Source organism: Aedes aegypti, chromosome 1 (genome assembly GCF_002204515.2).
Source record: "Aedes aegypti strain LVP_AGWG chromosome 1, AaegL5.0 Primary Assembly, whole genome shotgun sequence".
Lineage (NCBI taxonomy): Eukaryota > Metazoa > Arthropoda > Insecta > Diptera > Culicidae > Aedes > Aedes aegypti.
This window is the reverse complement of record NC_035107.1, coordinates 276,029,082-276,052,987: the sequence shown is the minus strand read 5'-3', so window position 1 is coordinate 276,052,987 and position 23,906 is coordinate 276,029,082. Positions and strand designations below refer to the sequence as shown.

Sequence of the window (23,906 nt, the reverse complement as noted above, 5' to 3'; positions counted from 1 at the left end):
CCAAATTTCAGCTTTTTATTTTATCAAAAAGTCGTATAAATAATAAAGTTTATGCAAAAAATTTGCTCCCTTGCACCAATAGTGGCCGTCGTGTTCCAGTAGTGGTTCAACGGATGGAAGCAGTTTTTAAAATGGATGTATAAAAATGAAAAAAGCCCTAGAGATGATCTTTATGCTTCATTCGAAAGATATTAATTGCTGTTCCGAGGGAAAAATGTTAAACCTATTTAAAAATTTACCATTTTGTTTAAAATTCCTTGTTTCATTCCCGAACGTCTACTACTGGAGCACTAGCACAACTACTGGAACACGTGTACCAATAGTGGCTCAAGTGATTTTATGTTAAAAAATTAGTTTTATCATTCTATTTATATTTTTCCCATATAGTAGAGGTTGAAGTCTTTCTGTTAACGCCAAAAGATCTTGGTTAAGGCTTTTCGTTATTTTGTTATGATTTTTATAGCTTAGGTAGTCCACTAATGGCACCGTCACCCTACTTTACATATTATTTCAATGATTTTTTTCAGCCATGGATTCAAAAGTATTTTGTTGATTTCCTCATTTCTTCAGCAATGTCTCCAAAAGAATTTGCTTTAAGATCCGCACTTCACTCCATAGTGCCATGTTTTAATTCAATAACTCCAGGATTTTTTTTCAACTCCAGAAATATAGCTGATGGTGCCTTTTGAAATTTCTCTTACATTTCTCATTCGAAACATACACTCAAAAAATCATCTTCGATACCTACAAGAAAGTTTCACTAAATCTTCCAATATTATTCCAGTTGTTCTTCTAAGGAGATCCTCAAGATACTTCTACAAGAAATGAGGGAAATCATTTTGAACTCCTGTCATCCTTCCCTCTTCTCCTCGGATTTCTTCAGATTGGTTTTAACTGAATTCTAAAAGTGATTGAGTTGCGGTTTCAACAAGAACTACTCTAGAATTTCTTACAAAACATGCTTTCCAAGATTTAAGGAATCAAAAATTCCATTAATTTTTATAAATAATTCAAAAAATCTTTTATCAGAATTCTTTTAGAGATTTTATATAATAAAAAAAACCGGCCCTGACACTTAGAATTTATAAAAGGCCTCTTACGTACAAAAGTAGAGGCGATATATGTGCATTTATGATGCAAGTTCGCATCTAATGCGAATGCATAGATTTCATTGAGAATTAATCTGTAATCTGTAATGCGACTTAATTTATGATAACAAAATTGATTTGACAGCTGCTACGGAGTAATTCGACTTACATTGTACGTGTATAAGGAACAGATGAACTCAGAAAATAATGTTTTGTACGAGAAAACTCAATAATCGAACGATTTTATTAACCGCGTTATTATGGGTGTGATGTTATTCGCAGAAGTAAACGATTGTTTATATTCTCATATAGCTTCTGGTTGTCTGGAAGTGTCTTTCAAGTAATTTTTGAAGAATTGTTGAATTTTTCGATAAATTCCGAAGCTTTGAGCCTTAAAGTTATATTTGAAGCAAATCCTGATTTGATATATAGGATGGTTGGACGACATTTCCCACAATCTTATTCTCCTGAGAAACCCATTCCCCAGAATCGGGTTTATTCAGTTTTTTTTTTCCATCGGTCAAATGTACCTATTGAATTGATCCGAATTCTCAGAAGCTTTGAATCCCGGACACCGACGTCAATACACCCAAACTATTATTTCGTCAAAATCATTATTATGGATCTCATGCGAAAGAAATCGGAATTGAGTTCTAAAAATAAACATTCTGAAAGGCACTTCCCTTGTGTCAGACAAATCATCTAAGGGGCCGTCCGTGAACCACTTGGTCATCTATGAAGGGATACATACAAATACAAACTTCAAATCAGCTACGGCCCATACAAATTTCAAATCGTTTGTATGGACACAACATCACGAAGGGGAAGGAGGTTGTCTTGGAAATCCAAAATAGATGACTAGGCCAGACCCAACCAAAATTTTAAGGGGAAAACGCTGTTTAACAATCTCACAAGTTTTCAACATGGTTGTGCTACTTTTCCTCGAATGTAATTTTCAAAAATGTCAGCTCTCTGAATGAACCATTTCCCCGGAAACCCGGAAACCATTTGCCCGAATGACTTGTTTCACCGAAAAGTTATACAGTTCAAACAAGTGCAAGAATAGGGACAGGGTGCTGAACTATAAAGAATGATAAGCAATCCATAAAGGATTATAGATGTTATAGATTATAAGGTAATCCTCAACTTAACACATCTTGCCAAAAATGCCGTCGGAGAAACTCGAAAGAATCGCCAATCAAGTAAAAAACGGTACATATCAGATGACCGATTCGTTTACCACCAAAAGTTATAATAATTAGGAAAACGGCGTATTCGGGGAACTGGCGTTCGAGGAAACGACATTCGGGGAAACGACATTCGAGGAAATGTAGCATATTCGAACAAACAAAAATGTTTAACCTAAGAAAAATAAAATTTGGTTTTCTCCGGATTTTCTAGATATTTGTGTTTACTATTCACTATTTACTATTCATCTGGTTTTTAACAGCCTAAAAATCTCATATTATTATTTTTCTTGGGAATGTCCCATTCTGGGAAATGGCGTTCTAGGAAATGTCATTTTGGGGAATGAGTTTCTGGAAAATGTCGCATAATCTATAGGACATATTACAATAACCACAAACAAGGTAAATCTTCTGGAGTAACCTGTGCAACAGTTTCTGTTAGATACTGGAGTTGTCATATGATGATTTTCTGGACGAATATTTGGGAGCCTTAGGATATGACACGGGATCTATAAGAGATAGAAGATATTTACAAACAATGACAAAATTTGTTGCCGAATTTGATTGTACATTGATAATTCCTAGAAATCTTCCATTTTTTCTCTTCAGGTGATTACAAAGTTTATTTTAAATCAGAAATTAATGCAATAACATCTTTAAGAATTTCAACAAATTTTTTCCACAACAGAAACAGAAAATTCTCCTTTAGAGTATCTGTTCTGATTTTTCATGGATTTCTACTCAAAAATATCTGTATAATTTTACAGTAATTTCTCCAAACATTATTTATAATCATTGCAGGATTTCCTTTTTTTAACATCCTTGAGTTAATCCACGCATTACTTCAGTTCCGTATTACTCATGGAGCTAATCGAAAGATCTGTCTAAGATTTTTTTTCTGAAACTATCTCCAGGAAACCCCATAAAAACTTCTGAGTATCCTTTCTCAGTTTCCGCTAGGTTTTGGTTCAATCTCCCGAGGTATTATTCTGCGGCTCCTCCAAAAACTACTGTAGAGCTGATAATTGAAAATGCTTTTCAGGATTCAAAGATTCAGTGATTTTCATAAACAATTTAAAAAAAATCTCATTAGCAGTGAATCAATTGTCAACCAATAGCTTGCAACAAAGGCAACAATCTTAGTTAACTACAGTTAATCACAACTTGAACAGAAAATGACATGCACGCTCACCGCGTGCTTAGCGATTGCCAGGCTCTGTGTTTGTCATGACAATTTATCTTGAAATTTTATCCCTATCTGCCAAAGTTGGGACAAATGATTGTGAGCGCGCTTGCTGTGTTATTTGTTTTGTGTTTTGGATCTTTCAATTAAAGTTTCTTCAATAGTTCTTCCATATTCATAGATTGTTTATGATAAAGAACCTAAGTGTCTTCCAAGTCGTTCTTGAGGAATTTCTGAATATATTTTTTTCCGGAAAATTCACACGTTTTGTTCTTTGAAGGTGTATTTGAAGGAAATGCTGAATTTATATCTAGAGTCATTCATGGGAAAATCCCAAACTATCCAAATATCAGAACCTGTGCAATAGTTGCTGTAAGAAACTAGAGATGTTGTATGATGATATCCTGGACGAGTACTTGGTAGATATTTCTTGAGATCAATGCATCGATTGGTAAATTACGTAACGCTCTAGGGGGTGGGGGAGTAGGTTCAAGCATTACGGTTCATACAAAAATTTGATTTTTTTCATACATAAAGCGTTACGAAGGGAATGGAGGGGTCAAAAATTTTCAATTTCGGCGTTACGTTATTAATGGATGCTGCCGTGTGCACAATCAAATTATAGTTAAAATCGCTTATAGTAATTTATATTAAAACTATATTACACCCCAACCTCTTTTCACGACCGTTATCGGGGGGTCGTAAAAAAAATTGGTCGTAAAAAATCAGGGTTATAATCATGTTTTTTTAAAAATGCAACGTCTAGATGTGGAAATACTGATCCGATATATTTGGCAAAGTTGAAGCATGGATTGAGATCTTTCCAAAAGGGCCATTCAAGTTTTCATATTCTGGTAATAGATGGAAACACTGCTCGGTTGTTATAAAAAAAAGCCCATAAAATTGGGGTGTTATATGCAGATAACAATAAATTTAAAAGATAACGATACCGAATGTTCACCAAAGTTGAAGGAAGTCGGACAAAGCGCAAATGTTCATGGGCTGGCAACAATGTTTTAGAAGAATTAAGAAACCATAAAACTTGAGCGGAATAGAAAAATAGAATGCTTAGCAACATAGCAATACTTTTCAACTGTAATCCAGTTTTTCGTGAAGGGTTCAACATTTTGTCGTAGCTGCCAAAATTGCTCAAGTAAAATTCCGCCACCAGGCACTGCTAGTGCGCATGATTTTTTTTTTTGTATTGCGGATATCTCAGGATCCTGACCACTTAGAAAGATAGCGTTTTCGGCAAAGTTATTCAGTAGCTCAAGGGCTATTATTATTATTCTAACTAAGATTAAATATCAGGATCCTGACCACTTAAAAGAATGGTGGTTAAGTTGTTCAGTAGCTCAAGGGCATTATTCTAGTCAACAGATTCGAGATTTTTACATCAGGCAGTGCTAGTGTGCATGATTTTTTTTTATTTTGTTGATATCACTGGATCCTGACCACTTAGAAAGATGGCTTCTTCGGCAAAGTTGCCCAGTATCGCATACTCATTTTTTACCAGCTACTGAACAACTTTTCTGAAGACGCCATCGCTCTAAGTGGTCAGGAGACTGAGATATTCGCAAAATGAAATGTTTCATGCTTACTAGCGCTGCCTGGGGGCAAAATCTCTAATTTCATGGCTCAAACAATAATAGTCCTTAAGTTACTGAGCAACTTTGGCGAAGACGCCATCTTTCTAAGTGGTCAGGATGCTAAAATAACTGCAGAACAAAAGTTTAATGCTCACTAGCGCCGCCTGGCGGCAAAATCTCCAATTTCATGGCTTAAACAATGATAGTCCTTGAGCTACTGAACAACTTTGCTCAAGATGCCATCTTTCTAAGTGGTCAACATCCTGAGATAACCTCAAAACAAATGTTTAATTCTCACTAGCGCCGCTTGGTGACAAAATTCCGCATTTCAATGACCACCGCATGTTAGCCTTTAATCAACTGAACTATTTTACTGAACATCATGACTCTCTATTTGAATTATTCTTTAAGATATTGATAATTAATAAAAACGGTCGTTAATCTGAACTTAAAAAAGTAAAAAAGTGGTCGTAAAAAGAACCATCTTAAAAAGAAAGGTCGTAGAAAGAGGTTGGAGTGTATCGATGAGATTTTTCGCTCAAACATAATTGTAATCGGAAGTCATTAGCCAGCACTAGCACATCAGTCTCGTCACAAATTTGGTGTACTGTTTTCTCAAATGTACCATTTTCCCAAAAAAAAAAAAAATCGTGATGTATTTTTTGCAATTTCTCATCGTAGTAGGCTGTTTTTCATCCCGCTATTCTGTCATGGAACGGTCTACTTTCCCGCACTGAAGTATGCAGTGCGGGAATAGTCATTACACAACGGAAACCAATGCTGTAATGATTAATTACGCAACGCTTTCTCATTACCCAACTGTTTTGAGTTGCGTAATGAGTCATAACAAAACAATTTTTCAGAAATTGTGAAATAATGGAGAATGCATTCCGATATAATTTCTGATACCATTTTAATAGGCTGTTTTTCCTCACGCCAAACTGTCATGAAACGCCCTATTTTCCTGCACTGAAGTATGCAGTGTGGGAATAGTCATTACGCAACTTAATTCAGTGCTGTAATGGTTCATTACGCAATGCTTTTTCACTGTTTTGAGTTGCGTAATGAATCATTACACAACAATTTTTCAGAAATTGTAAAATATTGGCGCAATGCATTTTTGATACCCTCTAGTGGTCTTCTACGGAATTGCAAAAAAAAAAATGTAGGTAACTCGTTGCAGAACTCGATTTTTACAGTCGTAATTATTCAACTCGGCAAGCCTCGTAGGATGAATTTACAACTCGTGCTGCAAAAATCATCATTCTGCAACTTGTTCCGTAAACTACTATTACATACTGTAAGCTTTTCATGATTCGGCCGCGATAAAGTATTCAACGCAAGGTATTTTTAAGGGAGGTACATTAATCTAAGTAGTCATACGATGTGTGGTGAAGTACAAAGGAGGAGGGGGGGGGGGTGCTGGCTGGGAGTGACAGTTGGCTATCTGGCTAGCTGTTTGGAACAGTTTTGCGATGCATTAGGATAATCGATTTTTTTTCACAATACCGTAATCCGGGGTAACATTGATCGCACTACTTGTAAAAAGTTTGAACCAACATTTATTGATGAAATTTTTCCAATGCATGAATGGTGATTCTCTTTATTCTATTCACGAGCTAATTAAAATTAAGATTTTTGCGAAAATTGAGTTGCGTTCATGCGTAAATTTTTCAACTATTGGAAACGATGATTTTCTAAATTATGGATGACAAGATCAAAGAAAACATGCAACACATGCATTTTCAAATGAAATTTCAAAGAAATATCCGAAAATATGATCAATGTTACCCCGGATTACGGTACTTAGTTGTTTTTTTCATTATATTTTGTATGACATAAGTATAGTAAGTCCATTGCGCTTTATTATGTTGGACGAAATAAGGTGCAAAGGGTAAGAAATATCAAGAAAAATTATATTTTTTTATCATTTTATCAGAAAGTTTTGGAATTTTGAAATATCATTTTAAAATCGCATTGAACACAATTTGTACCTATTGGTGCCGTAAAACGGCTTATGATTTAAGATGGCGAATACTTGTACTATGACGAATACCGGTTTAAATACCCTATCTCATCTGTCGTTGTTCGATTCAACTCATTTATAAGTGAACCATTCATTGGAAGCGATTTTAAAACTTCCTGAATAGAGTTTATACTCCAATGATTGAACACAATTTGGAAATTGTCTTTGAATAAAACTTTCGGAGAAATGGTATATTCGGGAAAACAGTATATTCATGGAAATTGTTTTCGAGAGAAAATCCTTTGTGGAAATGTCGTACAATCGTCCTATGATAATTTTAATCCAACCCTTAAATATAAAAATAATGAAATTTTTGAAAATAAAATAATTTTAAATAATTTCTTAATAATTAAAAAAACATTTATCCTCTATTTGTGAAAATACTAAAAAAAAATATCAACTTTCAAAATCTCGTTCTTAGACAGGAAGCATATGTATCCAGTTTTCCCAAAGCCCTTCTGTGCAAATAAGTCCATCTCCTGAAGTTCACCGCGCGCTCGAGAGCAACCGCTGTCTTCCCGAGTGTTGATCTCAAGCAGTCCCCATCAAGGCCACTCATTCACATAGGCATAGGCAAGGTAGGCCGGAACAGAGAAAAAACGCAAAAGGTCACTATGCAGCGCACTGACCACAACGTTGTTGGATCGATCGATCGATCGACGGGATGGCACGATCGAAGTGGATGCGAGGCAGGCGGACGAGTGCAAAAACTATAACTGGGCCACTGCTGGTGGAATTCGCTCGCGCAAAAGGTTCACCCATTCCGAGCTCAGAGACACCCGATGACCCATACGCACTCGCACACGGACTTGGATTAATTCACCGCGTGCGTGTTAGGGGTATGAGATATGTGTTCAAAGTGTTCCCAATAAATTCAAAACAATTTACAGAGGTTCTCAGGAATTACAAAGAGGATTCCAGAAGTTATTGAAAATTCATAAAGGTTTTCTAGGGGTTTCCAAGAGGTTTTCGATAAGTTCTCAGGGGCTCTCAAATTGTTTTTAAAATTTTAAAACCGGTTCCAAGTGGTTCCAGAGTTGCTCAGGGGGTTTCAAAAGACGACCCATGAGATATTAAGGGGTTTTTAGAGATAATCAAAAAGTTCTCAAGACGTTTCTGAGATTTTCATAATTTAATGAAGGGATGCGCCTAAATTCTAAAGCAATTCTGCAAACTCTACTGTTATTCGTTTATTCTGCTGAATTGCACATACTTGTGAAAAATTTGAAATCGTAGCCGGTTTATGCAATTCCATTTTTAGTAAAATCGTTTCTCTGCTTGCTTATATCATTTTAATTTTTTATAATATTTCGTTTGCAATTAAAAAATATCGACGAAATATTCTCATATTGACGAAACGAATGGAAAATGGAATACATAAATTTAGCCTCATTAATTTTCGTGGAACTCCGCGAAATTTCATTTCGAACGCTATTCAACGGAATCGTTAGAAATATCGCATCCCCTTAGCGCTAGGAAAGACTAAAAAGGGAACCCGACCCAGCTATGACGAGATGTCTCTGCGACAGCGGCAGCGACGGTAGGCTTGCGATGTGAAAAAGTGAACGACCTTCTTGAGGTATCATTCGATCGTTGCGTTTACCAGAGACACTCTGTAGATTTTATTTTATAGCTCAACGCTGTGTGCCATTCACGTTGCCTTTAGGGCGGTGGCAACGGCAGAAGCATGACGGATGGTGCCGTTTATGGATTCTGAGTATTGTGGTTAAGAATGACCCCGCAGTCTGTTGCTTGTGCTCAATCTTCTTTGGCTCCGATTTGCACACGCTAGTTGGATGAGGTTGCAGATTGGCTTGTGCGTTTGGGGTCACAGGTTGAACCATAAAGACAAGTGGTGCGAGGTCATGGTGCTTGGATGCTTGCTATGAAGAAATGATGCACTGAACTGAGAAGCAGACTCTGTCCCAGTGGGAACGAAATGCAAAGAAGAAGAAGACAAAGAAAAAAGACAATATTTTTTCCAAATAATTTTTGTGTTTATTAAATAATTTAGTCAGTCATTAATGTGGTCAACAGTCTACAGTCGATAACAGTTCCGAGATGTTTAGTGGTACAGAGCTGGGGAGGAGTAGCTGGTGTAGGCTGGCTGCGAAACGATGGTCTTGGTGGCCAGAGGAGCGGCATAGCTGGCATAAGCTGGCTGAGAGACCAGGGTCTTGGTCACAGCTGGGGCGGCGTAGGAGATGGTCTTGGCAACTGGGGCAGCATAAGCGACTGGAGCGGCAACAACCTTGGCAACTGGGGCAACAGTCTTGACGGCCAGAGGCTCACGGTGGACGACGGCGTTGAATCCGTGGATTGGGTCGGCGGTGTATTCAACGGTGCGCTTGAAGCCATCGGCATCAACCAGCGAGTAAGATCCCTGGACGGCATCTCCGTTGCGGGATTCGTGCTGTTCCTTCTGGTCTCCGGTCACGGCATCGGAGATTCCGTAGCTGTAAGAGTACTGTGGGTTGGGGTCGTACTCATCGGCGACAACGGTCTTGTCAAGAGGAGCAGCAACGAGGGTCTTGGTGGCCAAAGGAGCGGCATAGGAGACAGTCTTGGCGAGAGGAGCAGCATAGGTCAGGGCTGGGGCAGCAGCGTAGGACAGAGCTGGGCTGGAGATGACTCCGGCTTGGGCAACGGCCACCAGGGCGAGGAAGGTTACGAACTATAAAAGAACACAAAATATCGATTGTTTTCAAACTGATCGAACAACTCCTTATCTCACTAGAACAAACCTTGAAAGCCATTTTTGTCGGGAATGGAGTAGATGATGTGCACTAAGCAATGAAACTGGTCGAACTGTGCAGAAGTGGAGAACGTTTCGCAATTTATAGGGTCGAGCCAAATTTCTACTGGCCGAAGCTCAAAATAGACAACCTCGAATGCAACGGGTTTCGGAACTTTCGAACCAGAACCAGAGTGACCTTCATTTCCTTCGCGTTTTATATCCTTTCCTTATGGTATGATTGCAGTGCAGCCCCGGGTGCAGCAAAAAGAGCGAGATTTTCGGTTTGGGTGTGGACGACCACCGCAAGTTAACTGGATTGAACTGGTTTTTCGACAAAACTCGATTCGGATTACTGACCTAAGATAACACTGCAAGGAGCAAGGATTGGAGCAGGCATGCAAGGCAGTTATGCTTTTGGTGTTTTATATTCGGTCATTTTTCATCTAATAATGGGCTATAATGAAAGCCAATTAAGTTTGTTCAGTTTTAACAGTTGCTTAATAAGTCTTATTGCGTATCGAATTTTGCCAAATGCTTACAACATTAAGATTTGTAATTACAGTCGACTCTCCATAACTCGATATTCAAGGGACCATCGACTTATAGAATTATCGAGTTATAGAATGTACCGAAACAAAAAATCACAAAATCGAAGGAACAAATTTCTGTATTTCTAATATATAATAGATCACCTCTGTAAGAAAATAATATTATTTTGTTTATTGTACTTTACAAACTATTATTTGAAAACTTTTTTCGAAATGCTCAAAAAATCACTTTATTTTGACTGACAATATTTTTTTTTTATTTTCATGTTTTTCAACTTTTATTACAACTTGCAAGTGTTTTTTTCATCTCCAAACAAGAACTAGATCACGTTTCCCCAAATAAGAAAGATTTTAAAATAGATATCGAGTTATGGAGAGAAATTTCCCTTAAAATCGCATAATACTGAACGCACTACATACGATTCGAGTAGACCACAATTTGAAATCGATGTATCTCAAAATCCAGATAATTTCGAAACATGGGGCCTTCCTTAGCCAAGTGGATAGAGTCCGCGGCTACAAAGCAAAGCCATGCTAAAGGTGTCTGGGTTCAATTCCCGGTCGGTCCAGGATCTTTTCGTAATGTAAATTTCCTTGACTTCCCTGGGCATAAAATATAATCGTACCTACCACACGATATACGAATGCGAAAAAGGCAACTTTGGCATAGAAAGCTCTCAGTTAATAACTGTGGAAGTGCTAGTGCGCATCGTACCTTCGTGCTGTGCGTACACGAATTCTCTCTGCTCTTGGAAGTTTTCTTAAAAACTACCTAAAGCAATAAAACAGTACTTTTCAGTGCTACAAAAACAGTACTTTTCAGTGCTAAAATTCAAAACAGTACTTTTCAGTGCTACTTAAACAGTACTTTTCAGTACTATTTTTTCTACTATTGATCGCTTTACGATCCTTGTTTGGACCCGTGCCTTCGATTTTTCGTTGGACCCGTTGGCGAAAGCTAGCGGTGGTAATCCTTCTTGGACACCGTCTTGGGAAAAAAACCTCTCGAAGGTCACGTCTTCTTATTCACTTAACATGGTTGCAACAACAAATAAAAGGAAGGGTGAATCTCTGAATTCACAACTTCCTTCCAAAAAAGTGGGATTTAAAACTGTCACTAAACGTGGCAAGAATGGAAGAAAGGACGTTTCTCCGGAATGCGAACTTTCTTCCAAGGGTGAAATGAATAATTGTATTGAAATGAGCAATCAGTTCGATGCTCTAGACAAATTTTCCGAACACCAAATCGAAGCAGCCTCTAGCCCAGGCTCTTTGATTCAAGTGAGGAAGCAAAGAGTGCCGCCTATCGTGGTCAGTTGTTCCGAATTTGCGGGATTTAGGGAGGAGATCTTGAACTCCATTAGGGGAATCAAGGTTTCCTTCCAAATCGCAAAGAAGGGAGACTGTCGCGTTTTGTCGGAAACTCTTAATGATCGCGAACTTCTTCTCAAACATCTTGAAGAGAAGAAGCACAAGTTTTTTTTACTTATGACGACAAAACTGAACGTTTGTTCAAAGTTGTCTTAAAAGGTCTCTCAAGTGACTATAAGTCACCTGAAGAGATCAAAAATGGAATAAATGATTTACTTGGATTTTCACCAGTTCAAGTAATCATTATGAAAAAGAGAACCCAATCTGGCATTGTTCGGAATGGACTTTCTCAAGAATTTTATTTAGTTCACTTTAACAAAAAAGAACTAAATAATATAAAAGCTTTAGAAAAAGCAAAACTTTTGTTTGATGTCCGTGTGACATGGGAACATTTCCAGAAACCTGGAGGAAATTACCAGAACCCCACTCAGTGCCGTCGGTGCCAAAAGTGGGGTCATGGTACAAAAAATTGTCGCATGGATGCTAAATGCATGATTTGTGGAGGTTCTTCTCACGCCAAAGACGTCTGTCCAGTGAAGGAAGATACCACCAAATTCATATGCTGTAATTGCGGGGCTAACCATAAGTCCAATTTTTGGAATTGTCCTTCACGCAAAAGGGTCATTGAGGCTCGTGCCAGGCAGATGAAAGATAATATCCGTTACGATAACGGTCGTTTCCGGCATTTGCCTGGTAGAGTATCGAACAATGCTCATTTTTCAGTTAACAATCGCTTGATCATGAATCATACCCATCAGGAAGATCATAATCATGCTCTTTCACAAACAAATTTTAATCCGTCGGGTAGCCGTTCGAATCTTTCAATTTCGAATGTATCTACCCACGGAAAATCCTTTGCCGATATCGTAGCAGGAAATTCGAACTCCTCCCCTGTTCGATCCATGGGTACCCATTCTACTTGTTTCAAATCAAATGGAAAAAACCCTACCGCCACAGGTAACTCCTACCCCGCTTCTTCGTCTACCGGAAATTCTAATGGGAAATCTCATGACATGTCTGCCTCTGATTTTAATTTTCTAACTGAACAATTGAATCTAATGGTTGATGCAATGTTCAAAGCCACCACTATGACTGAAGCAGTCCAAGTAGGTGTAAAATTTACAAATTCAAATTGTTATTGGATTACGTTTTTCTAATGGATCCAAATAATAATTTAAATATTTTAAATTGGAATGCTCGTTCTCTGAATGGTAAAGAGGACGAGCTGTTTAATTTTATTACGGTCAATAACGTGCATATAGCAGTTATTACCGAAACGTATTTAAAACCTGGATCTAAACTCAAAAGAGATCCTAACTTTTTTGTTTATCGTAATGATCGACTTGATGGGGCATGTGGGGGAGTTGCAATCATCATTCATAGGCGTATCAAACATCAACTGTTTTCGTCATTTGAAACTAAAGTTTTTGAAACTTGGTGTCATTGGTGACTTTAATGCCAAACATCGGTCATGGAATAATTCTCAAAGTAATTCCAACCGCAGAATCTTATTTGATGAGTGCTCTTCAGGATATTTCTCAATTAAATACCCTGATAGCCCCACATGTTTTTCCTCTTCTAGAAATCCATCTACGATTGATTTGGTCTTAACCGACTCTAGTCATCTTTGTAGCCAACTTATTACTCATGCTGATTTTGATTCTGATCATGTCCCTGTTACATTTCAAATATCCCAAGAAGCGATTCTCAATCCTATCAGCTCCACTTTCAATTATTTACGAGCCGACTGGAATATATATAAAACGTATGTTGACTCTAATCTTGATGTTAACATTTCTTTAGAAACTAAACTTGATATTGACAATGCTCTTGAAACTTTAACAAATTCCATTGTTGAAGCCCGTAGCATTGCAATTCCAAAATGTGAAGTAAAATTTGAATCCGTGATTATAGACAATGATCATAAACTCTTGAACCGTCTTAAAAACGTGAGTAGAAGGCAATTTCAACGCACTCGCGATCCTGCTATGAAAATTATATGGCAGGATTTGCAGAAAGAAATCAAGAAACGTTTTGCTCAATTAAGAAACAAAAATTTTGAAAGTAAAATTTCTCAATTGGACCCTGGCTCTAAGCCCTTTTGGAAATTATCTAAAATCTTGAAAAAACCTCAGAAGCCAATACCGGCATTGAAAGAGGAAAACAAATAATTACTAACTAGTTGCGAAAAAGCTCAAAAACTTGCTATGCAGTTTGAAAGTGCGCACAATTTTAATTTAGGACTTACTAGTCCAATTGAAAATCAAGTTACTCAGGAGTTCGAAAATATTCTCAATCAAGAGAACGTTTTCGAAAAAAAAATTCAAAAACATGAAAGCTCCTGGCGATGATGGAATTTTCTACATCCTCATCAAGAAACTTCCAGAAAGTAGCTTATCATTTCTAGTTGATATGTTTAACAAATGTTTTCAATTAGCATATTTTCCTGACAAATGGAAAAATGCTAAGGTTGTTCCAATTTTAAAACCAGACAAAAATCCTGCAGAAGCTTCTAGCTATCGTCCAATCAGTTTGCTTTCCTCCATCAGTAAACTTTTTTAAAAGCTTATTTTGAACAGAATGATGGCCCACATCAACGAAAATTCAATTTTTGCCAATGAACAGTTCGGATTCCGCCATGGACATTCGACCACTCATCAACTTTTACGTGTAACAAATTTGATCCGTTCCAACAAATCTGAAGGCTATTCTACTGGTCTTGCTCTTCTAGACATAGAAAAAGCATTCGACAGTGTTTGGCATGAAGGTTTGATTGTAAAATTAAAAAACTTTAATTTTCCAGCATACATTGTTAGAATAATTCAAAGTTATCTGTCAAATCGTACACTTCAGGTTAATTATCAGAACTCCAGATCTGAAAGACTTCCTGTAAGAGCTGGGGTTCCTCAAGGCAGCATTTTGGGACCAATATTATACAATATTTTCACATCTGACTTACCTGAGTTACCTCAGGGATGTCAAAAATCTTTGTTTGCGGATGACACAGGCCTCTCCGCCAAAGGACGAAGCCTGCGTGTCATCTGTAGTCGATTGCAAAAAAGTTTGGATATTTTTTCTTCATACTTGCAAAAATGGATGATTTCTCCTAATGCTTCCAAAACTCAACTAATAATATTCCCACATAAACCAAAAGCTCTTTATTTGAAACCTTCAAGTAGACATGTTGTCACTATGAGAGGGGTTCCAATAAATTGGTCAGATGAAGTTAAGTATCTAGGGCTCATGCTAGATAAGAATTTAACTTTCAAAAATCACATTGAGGGCATTCAAGCCAAATGTAATAAATATGTAAAATGTCTCTATCCCCTTATTAATAGAAAATCAAAACTTTGTCTTAAGAACAAGCTTTTGATATTCAAACAAATTTTCAGGCCAGCCATGTTGTATGCTGTACCAATATGGACAAGCTGTTGTAATACCAGGAAGAAAGCTCTGCAGAGAATTCAAAATAAAATTTTGAAAATGATTCTGAGACTTCCTCCCTGGTATAGTACCAATGAGTTACATAGAATATCCAATGTTGAAACATTGGAACAAATGTCAAATAAAATAATCAATAATTTCAGGCAAAAATCGTTGCCACGATTAATGCGTTATATGTTTAGGTTAAATTAGGTTAAGTATATTCAAAGCGTTTTTTTTCTCTTATAAGCAGGTGAAATCAACTCACCTGTAAAAAATCTGAACTGCTACGGCAAATGAAATGTTATATGTTGTTAACAAAATGTTAATGAAATCTTAAATTTGTTTTACCAAATTAGGATGATAGTGTTGTCTAATAACACAGAACACCTAGATATAAGAAATGAATGTAATGTTTGGAATGATACTAATAAAGAAATTAAAAAAAAAAAAAAAAACTGTGGAAGTGCTCATAAGAACACTAAGCTGAGAAGCAGGCTCTGTCCCAGTGGGGACGTTAATGCCAAGAAGAAGAAGAAGGGGTCTTCAGTAACGTTGTTCTAGAGGTAAAGCACTATCTGATGGTACCTCATTCAATTCGGAATTTGACCGCTAGGTGGCACTAGTGGGCATGGAACTTTTACTTTTATTTCAGGATCCAGACCATTTAGAAGGATGGCATCTTTAGCAAAGTTGTTCAGTAGGTTAAGCGCTATCATTGATCGAGCAAGTTCATTCAAAATTTTACCACCAGGTGGCGCTAGTGAACATGAATCATTTGTTTTGCGAATCCTCCGGGTCCTGACCTTTTGGAAAGATGGCATCTTCGACAAAGTTGATGCGTAGCTCAAGGGCTATCATTATTTTAGCTAAATCCGAACTTCAAGGATTAAACAAAGAAAGCATTTGAGCTACTGAACAACTTTGCCGAAGATGTCATCTTTCTAAGTGGTCAAGATCCTGAGATCAGAAAAACAAATTTTTCGTGCTCACTTAAGAACACAAAATTAAGAATCAAATAACTCGGTAAATGATTGCCCTTGAGCTGCTGAACAACTTTGCCGAAGACGCCATCTTTCTAAGTAGTCAGGCCCCTGGGATATTCGCAAAACCAAGGGTGTTGTACAAAGTACAACGCGCGACTACTCGCGTTACAAAAATTCGCGCGACAACCGAAAGGCTAAAACTATTTTTTCTACAATTTATGCAATCTTTATTCTTCCAAGATAGTGGACAGCATTTTTTATAAAAAAAAGCATACGGGCACTATCGAAAAATTGTCATTGAATTCTATAAGGGAAGATTCAAATATAACGTACATCGTTTTTTTCGTAATTTCAAGACCTCCTACCCCCTCTGTCATGCTTTTTCCACTACCTTATACATTCATTGTCACATTTAAATAGACCCCCTCTTTCTCCCGAATGATTGACGTCATTTATGAATGAGCCCTCAGAAAACTGTTCAAAAATATAGAGATTTTATTCACGAGTTTTCTCAGGAATTTGACAAAACATTATTTGTAGTTAACAACTTGTACAAAGCCCATCGTGAAAACAATACAAAAACTTTCGAAGCTTTCTATCTGAGAACGCCTCAGTTATTCCACCAAATCTATAACGTATTCTTGTCATAATTTTGGGACGACACAAACTATATTTACAGTTCGGGTAGAAATTTCTTGCGATTTCTTTCAAAAACAACTCAGAGAACTTTATCAGAAATTTCACTTATAGCTTAAACTATTTTACCTGAAACTCTTCTTGAAGTTTCGTCAAGAATGTCCTTGAAACTTTTGCAAGTGATTTAAATATAATTAATCGTGATAAAAATTGTCTATGAATCTCGCCAGGAATTTCTCCAATTATTGCAAACAAAATTTCACCAGAACGTTCAATAAGAATCGCATCAATAAGTCCTGCTAAACCCTTTCATAGATTTACGCGTGAAATATGTCAAGGAATAGTACTTGCATTATTGTATGATTCCGTCAGAAAATAATCTTTCAATTTTTATTGAAATTATTTTTTTCTAATACTGCTAGAAATTCTTCCACAAAATACGCTAACGCTGCTTCAAAAGCCTCATCAAACATTATTCCACGAATTTCATTGGAAACTCTTGAAAATAACATATTCTCATATCTGGATGATTCCTTTGGAAATTCTATACAGTATTAAACCTCAGCTGCCTTTCCCTTTTTGACTGAACTTTTGCTCTTCATATTGACCAGCCTCGCCAGAATTGTTCCTCTTATTATTTGAGGGATTTCTTCTAAAAGTCAGAATTGATTTGCTAACAAAAACCAAACAAAATCTTCAAATAATTTCAATTCCGTGGAACCCAACTCCATTTCACGAATCATTTCAGAGATTCTTGCAGGATCGATTGGTTCACCCAGACAACCATTCGAGAATACTCATTCTAATCTGCCTTCGCGGAGTTTTACAACAATAGTGTTTTCAGTGTGCCATCATTTTTATTCTGATATCCCTCATAATGAGATACGGCGATAAATACTCTTCGTGAAGATTCTATAAAAAAATATAAAAATATAACTAGGAGTCTCCAAAATTTCTCTAGAAAACGTTTCCAATAGTTTTTCAACGGATGTCTTGAAATTTTCACAGTAGAGTCGTAAGTATAGTATGTAATGGTTGTATAGTTTTCTGTAATTAATCTCAGGGATTGAATACTGAGAAATTTGAGAGTAGTATTTTTTGATGAGACGATTGATGAAATTCTGAATTACGCTCCTTTGTTGGTGTGACCACTAATTTTAAAAAGAATAATTATACATTTTAAAACAGTGGAGCATGTTCAAATGTTTTCAATGACACGTTGCAGTTACATGCCACGAAAGTATTTCAGAATTAACTGATTTTCCATAGGCTCAAGCGTTATAATGCACTGCGGAGCCAATTTTGTATTATTATTATTATTATTCATAAAATATTGTTACAGCCCAACTAGCTATCCCCTTGGATGTTCTGGTATATTTTGTACTGCCACTGAAATTAAACACCTTTTGCTGAGTAATGCATTATTGTCCAAGCTATGGCACTCTAGATCATTTTCAATATTTTTGTTATCATGTATGTTGTAGGTTATGGCCTTCAGTCTATTATGCTCAAAAACGGATTTTACGTTTTCATCCGACGTTTCGGACACATTTATTGTGCCAATAAATGTTTCCGAAACGTCGGATGAAAACGTAAAATCCGTTTTTGAGCATAATAGACTGAAGGCCATAACCTACAACATAATCATCACAGTCGTATCCCCGAGAAAGTTATCATGTATGGCCAGGCTACATTTTGCTCATCTAGATCTGTTAGAGGGGGGAAACTTGTACGCTCACAACAATTGTGAATCAGCATTCGATGTTTATTGAATAATCCGTGGCTGAGAGAGTGGAGAGAACGTTGGCTATAGCCAAATGCACATCTTCCATTTGACAGCTCTTGTTCTTTTCTTGTTTACTGTGAAGCTCTACTAACACCTCATCATTGCTTTTGGGGTGAACTGAGGTTGGTTGTTCCGTTAACGTAAGAGCATAAATTCGCTTTCCTCTTTACCCAGGCAACGAAGAGCTGTCTGGAAATGCTCTTCCGTGTACTGAGAAAGGGGAACAATCTCTTTCTCTTTGAAGCACTGAGCTTGTCAAAACAAACTTTTTACGACTGTGGGAAAGAAATTAAGCAAACACAAACGTGTAAACTCTTCATCCCGCAGAGTAAGTACGCTCAGTTTGTATGTGGGTAATACCACTTTTGTGGGTACCTACGTTTTGATATAAAACATGTACCAATGAGTTACATGGGAAATAATTCAAATCTTGAGTACATGGGTTCACCAAACTATCCAGGATATTATGCTACAAAAACTAATCTGATTACATTATGAAATTGGCTCCACATTGCATTTTAGCGCTTGAGCTAATGAAAAATCAGTTAATTGTGAAAAATTTTTACGGAATGTAAGTGCAATGTGTTATTGAAATCATTTGAACATACTTTACAGTATTATAATATATTATACTTAATCTTTATACTTCATTAATATATTTAAAATTAGTGGTTTCATTGGTTTCACCTCCAAAAGGGATTAACTCTAAATCGCTCGATCTCATTCAATACTCCGCCTATAAGTATCGATTAACTAAACCAACAAATTTTGAATCAATCAATGAATTAAAGGTACAGTGATACCTCCATGAGTCGATGTTTCATGACTCGATATCGACTCATGGAACCATACTAAAAGCATAATTTCATGGTTACTATGATGGTCCCTAGAAGCAGCTTTCCAAAGAATTGCTGTTCCATGACTCGATATTTCCATGAGTCGATGGTCCCTTCAATATCGACTCATGGAGGTTTCACTGTATTTTCTTCTGATAATCACGGCCAATGAAAACCCATTGATATACATATCTCAGATTTCCTTTAGATATGACCTTCTGAAATCAAAAGGGCGGAATTTCAAAACGGGCGCTACGATTTTTTTTTGCTTATTTTGCCCAGACATGCAGCATAGCTACAGAAAACGTCTGATGAGCAGAAATTTGATGGAGATTTTTTTCTGAAATGTTTTTCTTCGCTTGCTTTGATTGTGCTTCAAAATCAAATGAAAACGAATTCTGCAATGCCTGTTTTCCATACAAATCTTTATCTCAAATTTAATCAAATCCAAGAATAAAGATGCATCGAAGCCATGTCACATATTTTCAAGAACACAAATCTGGTAAAGCAAATTTGATGGATTAATCAGCTCCCGCTATAGGCACCACGCTTCAGAAGATTTGAGGTTCGGCCTCGACTAATGTTAGCCATTCAAAGTTAGGAATCAATTTCAAAGATTGCACTTAAACTTCAAAGGCACAAACCTCGCGAAGAAAGCGTTCAACAACAGTGCATTTTTTGTTTTGGCTTTGTGCACTAGCAGAAAGCTAAAAAAAAGAAACTCAGAAACATTTGCCAAATATTTTTCCAGTCTAGTGCCTCAAGTCGGCTATTGTGGCAGCCATCTCTGAATTCCGAGATGTTTCACTTTAATGGTTCTAGAGAATGTTGGGAAAGTTTTTGACAAGACCCATGGGAATTTAGAGGAATCGCTTTTACAATTCTTAGGAACACCTGCGCACCTCTTGCGAAACCACGAGAATCTGTTGAAAACTACTGAGAAACCTTTGGGATTCTCTAGATTGAAAGCTCCAACCCCTGGAACATATGGAAACCCATGAATTGCTTTTGGTAAATTCTGAATTGACGAGTTGGTATGTTAACCTCGTCTTGTCCAAAGACGCTGTATTTGTAATGAGTATTTTTTTCTCCTTCCTTGTCTCCTTAGTCCTTATTGATCATTCTCTGGTAGTTGCTGGTCGATTTAAATCACTAGTTAAATTGACTCCCAGTTACTTAAGCGATTTGCACGTCTCATATTCCTTTCCGTTCATACCTTCAAACGTTTATACCTTCAAATGACTTATTATCAGAAATAGAATGATTTAAACCATCCTTTGTTTTATAGAATAATTTAAATTCATCATCGTACTGATCTCGTTCGGATAAATATTAAACTCCCACGATTTTGGGATCCAGTTTTAAAACCATCAAGCGAACCAAGGAAAGCACGATAAATCACACAGAGATCCAGTTCCACACCCGTTTGTCCAGCAGCCGATTCTCGACACCAAGGTCATAAAAATTCAGGAGCAAACCACAACAGTAGCAGCTTGTTGTTATACGTACAAGAAAGTCGAGGTATACCGACAAAATTACACTGAAACAAAAACGCCTCCATTCCAGCAGCGTTGTTGTTTGGCAAGGTCAGGAAAGTGGTTTCACTGTGTTAAGGTATAGGACAGCTGCTCTGCATCGGATGCTGAGTGCGCGTGGAGTACGGGACGTACGATTTTCGATGCCTGTCTCCGTCCGGTGTTGAGTCGGAGACTCCCACCGAAGGCAGCGAAGGATTGCAGGGTAGATGAACCTACAGTGGACCCGCGCATCATAACAATTTGTTTGACAATTCAGAGGTGTCACTCATGGAGCACGGCACTCGAACGGACACGAAACTGTCGCATGGACACCGTAGTCGCTGCGTTTAAACATTGCATCAGCGATAAATTTTGATCTTATTTAATTGAATGCAAAAAGACTTCGGCGAAGACCGAGCCGAAGACGAAGAAGTGGTACCACGCACGCGTATGCCGCATGCCGACCGACGACAGTAGGTTAACGTTGACTGCTTACCGGGTGGTTGACGTTTGGGGACACATTCATATGTGATTTTATTTTCGCTTTTACTTTCGCACCTCAGCGGAGTATGTACAACTTAAACCTATGCGCCGCCGTTTCATGTTACAAGATTATTTCTTTTGCTATTTTTAAAAAAATCGCACTCAAAGCCTAATTCGCTGCTGACAAGTAATTTCTCGGCCTATCTTGATGCATGAAAAATTTCTGCAAGGAATCGATCAAGAATGCGCTTTTTTTCTGATCGCAGTACGAAGTTGAAAAGAAATGTCAGTTCAAATGGGAGTCGCTGTAGAAAATTTCTGCAAGGAATCGGCGAGAAATTTCTTTAGCGCTTCCTTTTCAGTAGCAAATCAGGCTTTATAATAATAGTATATTAAAAAGTGGTTCATAAGCAACTCTTTATTGATTTCTCTAAGAATTCCCTCTGTTATTTCTCTATGCATACCTTCCAAAGATTCTAAAAAAAAAGTTTTGATGAAAAACTGAATCTATTTCTTTAATGTAGTCATCATATTTAGTCAAACTTAATAACGAATTTCTTTTTCATTTATTTTTTTAACCGCTTTCCGAGTAAGCTGTTGAGCAATGTATAAAATATTATTTTTATAAATTTTGAATTATGTGAAATATTATTACTTGATCGCCCATAGTGCGATATACACCGCCGCAGATTTAATTGTTTTGGGCGCACAACTCTATTATTGCTGTTCCGAGTGCAAATTGCGTTTGGCTACAACAAAGCGGAGGCTTGAGTCCTTCGCCGTCCGGAGCGTGGCAGGTTCGACCTAATTGAATCGATCACACTTAGAGCCACCCGGGTGCCAATTTTGAGTCATAAGTCTGGCCTCCTATGTGATTGCCTTTTTCGTGGAATTTGTTCCAATAAGCTGACGCAATTTGCAGTTGACTGAACGACGACGACGACGGGAGCCGGGTCGTATGGATTAATTCTGCACGCCAAACACGTGCATCATCACGGGCGTAGCCAGGAGAAGAGAGGAAAGTCTAGATGCACGATACGAATGTGCATGCATTCGATGACGTGCTATACATTAAAAGGCATCATCAAGGCAGATGATAAGTATAGCACACGATCGGAAGTCAGTCAATTGGTGCAACTGACACGTGCTCCGTGATGCTCGTTAGGATTGACTCTCGGATTTCGCTTTGCATTGGGAAATGGGAGAGAGCCTGCCTTTGCGCTGCAAATGATACACACATAAATTGTAATTTATTATTGTCGCTTGCGATCGCATTTCGTTTGAAAGCAATTGGATTTCAGAAGTGAAATATAATATTTTTGTGGTTTATTTTAAAGTTCAATGACACTGACATAAACTTCAATTTTTTATCCGTCCATGCGAAAACTAGGCCAGGTTCGTCGCCTACGCCTGCAAGTCTCTCTCTATGTAATACAACCAACCAGTCAGCAAATCCATAAACTAGTGCGATCCCTAATGTCAAGGTCGTTGTCGCTGTTGATCCACGTACAAGTCCACGGCGACATACCTGAACTCGGTCAATCCAAGACCTGGCACCGTGCTGAGCGTTGATCAAGCCGATCACGACGACGACAACGATGATCATCGTCGTCACTACCTATTGTCGCTTTTATGTTTTTATCGCGATCTTCGTCTCCGAGCTGGAAACATTTTTTAAACTACGTATACCAGGCGAGGTATTAACTCTTCTGCTCGAACTTAGCGTGCGTGAGTCAAATGCAAAGGCCAAGGTCGCATCGCAGGACGACCACTGAAATATAGTGCAAATTCAGTGCGACCTGTGTGTAACGAGCGCCGAGGAAGTAAGGGTAAGCGATATCGCGAATGATTCCGTCAAAAATCATTCGAAACGAAATTCCACGGAATCCGATAAGGCGAAATTTTTGTTTAATGATTTCATTTATTTTTGTCAAACTGAAAAAAATCATCAACATGTTTCGGGAACAAACGGAATTTCGCAAAAGCTCGAGATAGGTGTTTGACAAACAAATGAATCGAAGGGAAGAGGAGTTTTTGAGCCCATTTGAGAAAGAGCTAAAAAATGTCTCTACTTCAATGGACATTTCTTGTTTAAAACAAACAGCCTTCCTTTTCTAACCTACCTTCTAAAGGTTCTCAGTAGTTTTCTTTACATAAAGATTCCAAGCATATGCAATCCATTTAGTTACATTTACCTCCAATCTTTTATGACAAGAAAAAAAAACTTTAAAAACGTTCTGTTGGGAATTTTGTAAGTAAATGAATATCCGAATGTACCCAAAAAACACGCGAAACATTTCAAAGAGACGCTTTCCAAAACTGATCACGAATATGTTCCAATGAAATCATCTGTATCTTATCTAGTTCTAGTTCCGTTGCATATGAATATCAAAAGCTCATAAAATTTCATTGGCGTTCCAATGAATTTGCATTTCACCCCGTGTGTGACGTGAAACATTATTGAAACTACGAGATTTGCTGCAAATGTCCTCTGCAATCACCAATGAAGT

General features: G+C 37.5%; 2 protein-coding genes across 6 annotated transcripts in view; both read right to left on the bottom strand.

Moving 5' to 3' along the window:
- Positions 1-23,906, bottom strand: part of LOC5572409 (papilin) — a 352,322-nt gene that overhangs the window by 184,461 nt on the left and 143,955 nt on the right. The window lies entirely within an intron of this gene.
- Positions 9,049-9,998, bottom strand: LOC5572421 (cuticle protein). The gene is made up of 2 exons (XM_021837882.1): positions 9,818-9,998; positions 9,049-9,747 (listed from the first exon to the last, which is right to left on the bottom strand). Exons 1-2 carry the CDS (start codon positions 9,827-9,829, stop codon positions 9,139-9,141), a joined length of 621 nt encoding a protein of 206 aa, XP_021693574.1. The 5' UTR covers positions 9,830-9,998; the 3' UTR covers positions 9,049-9,138.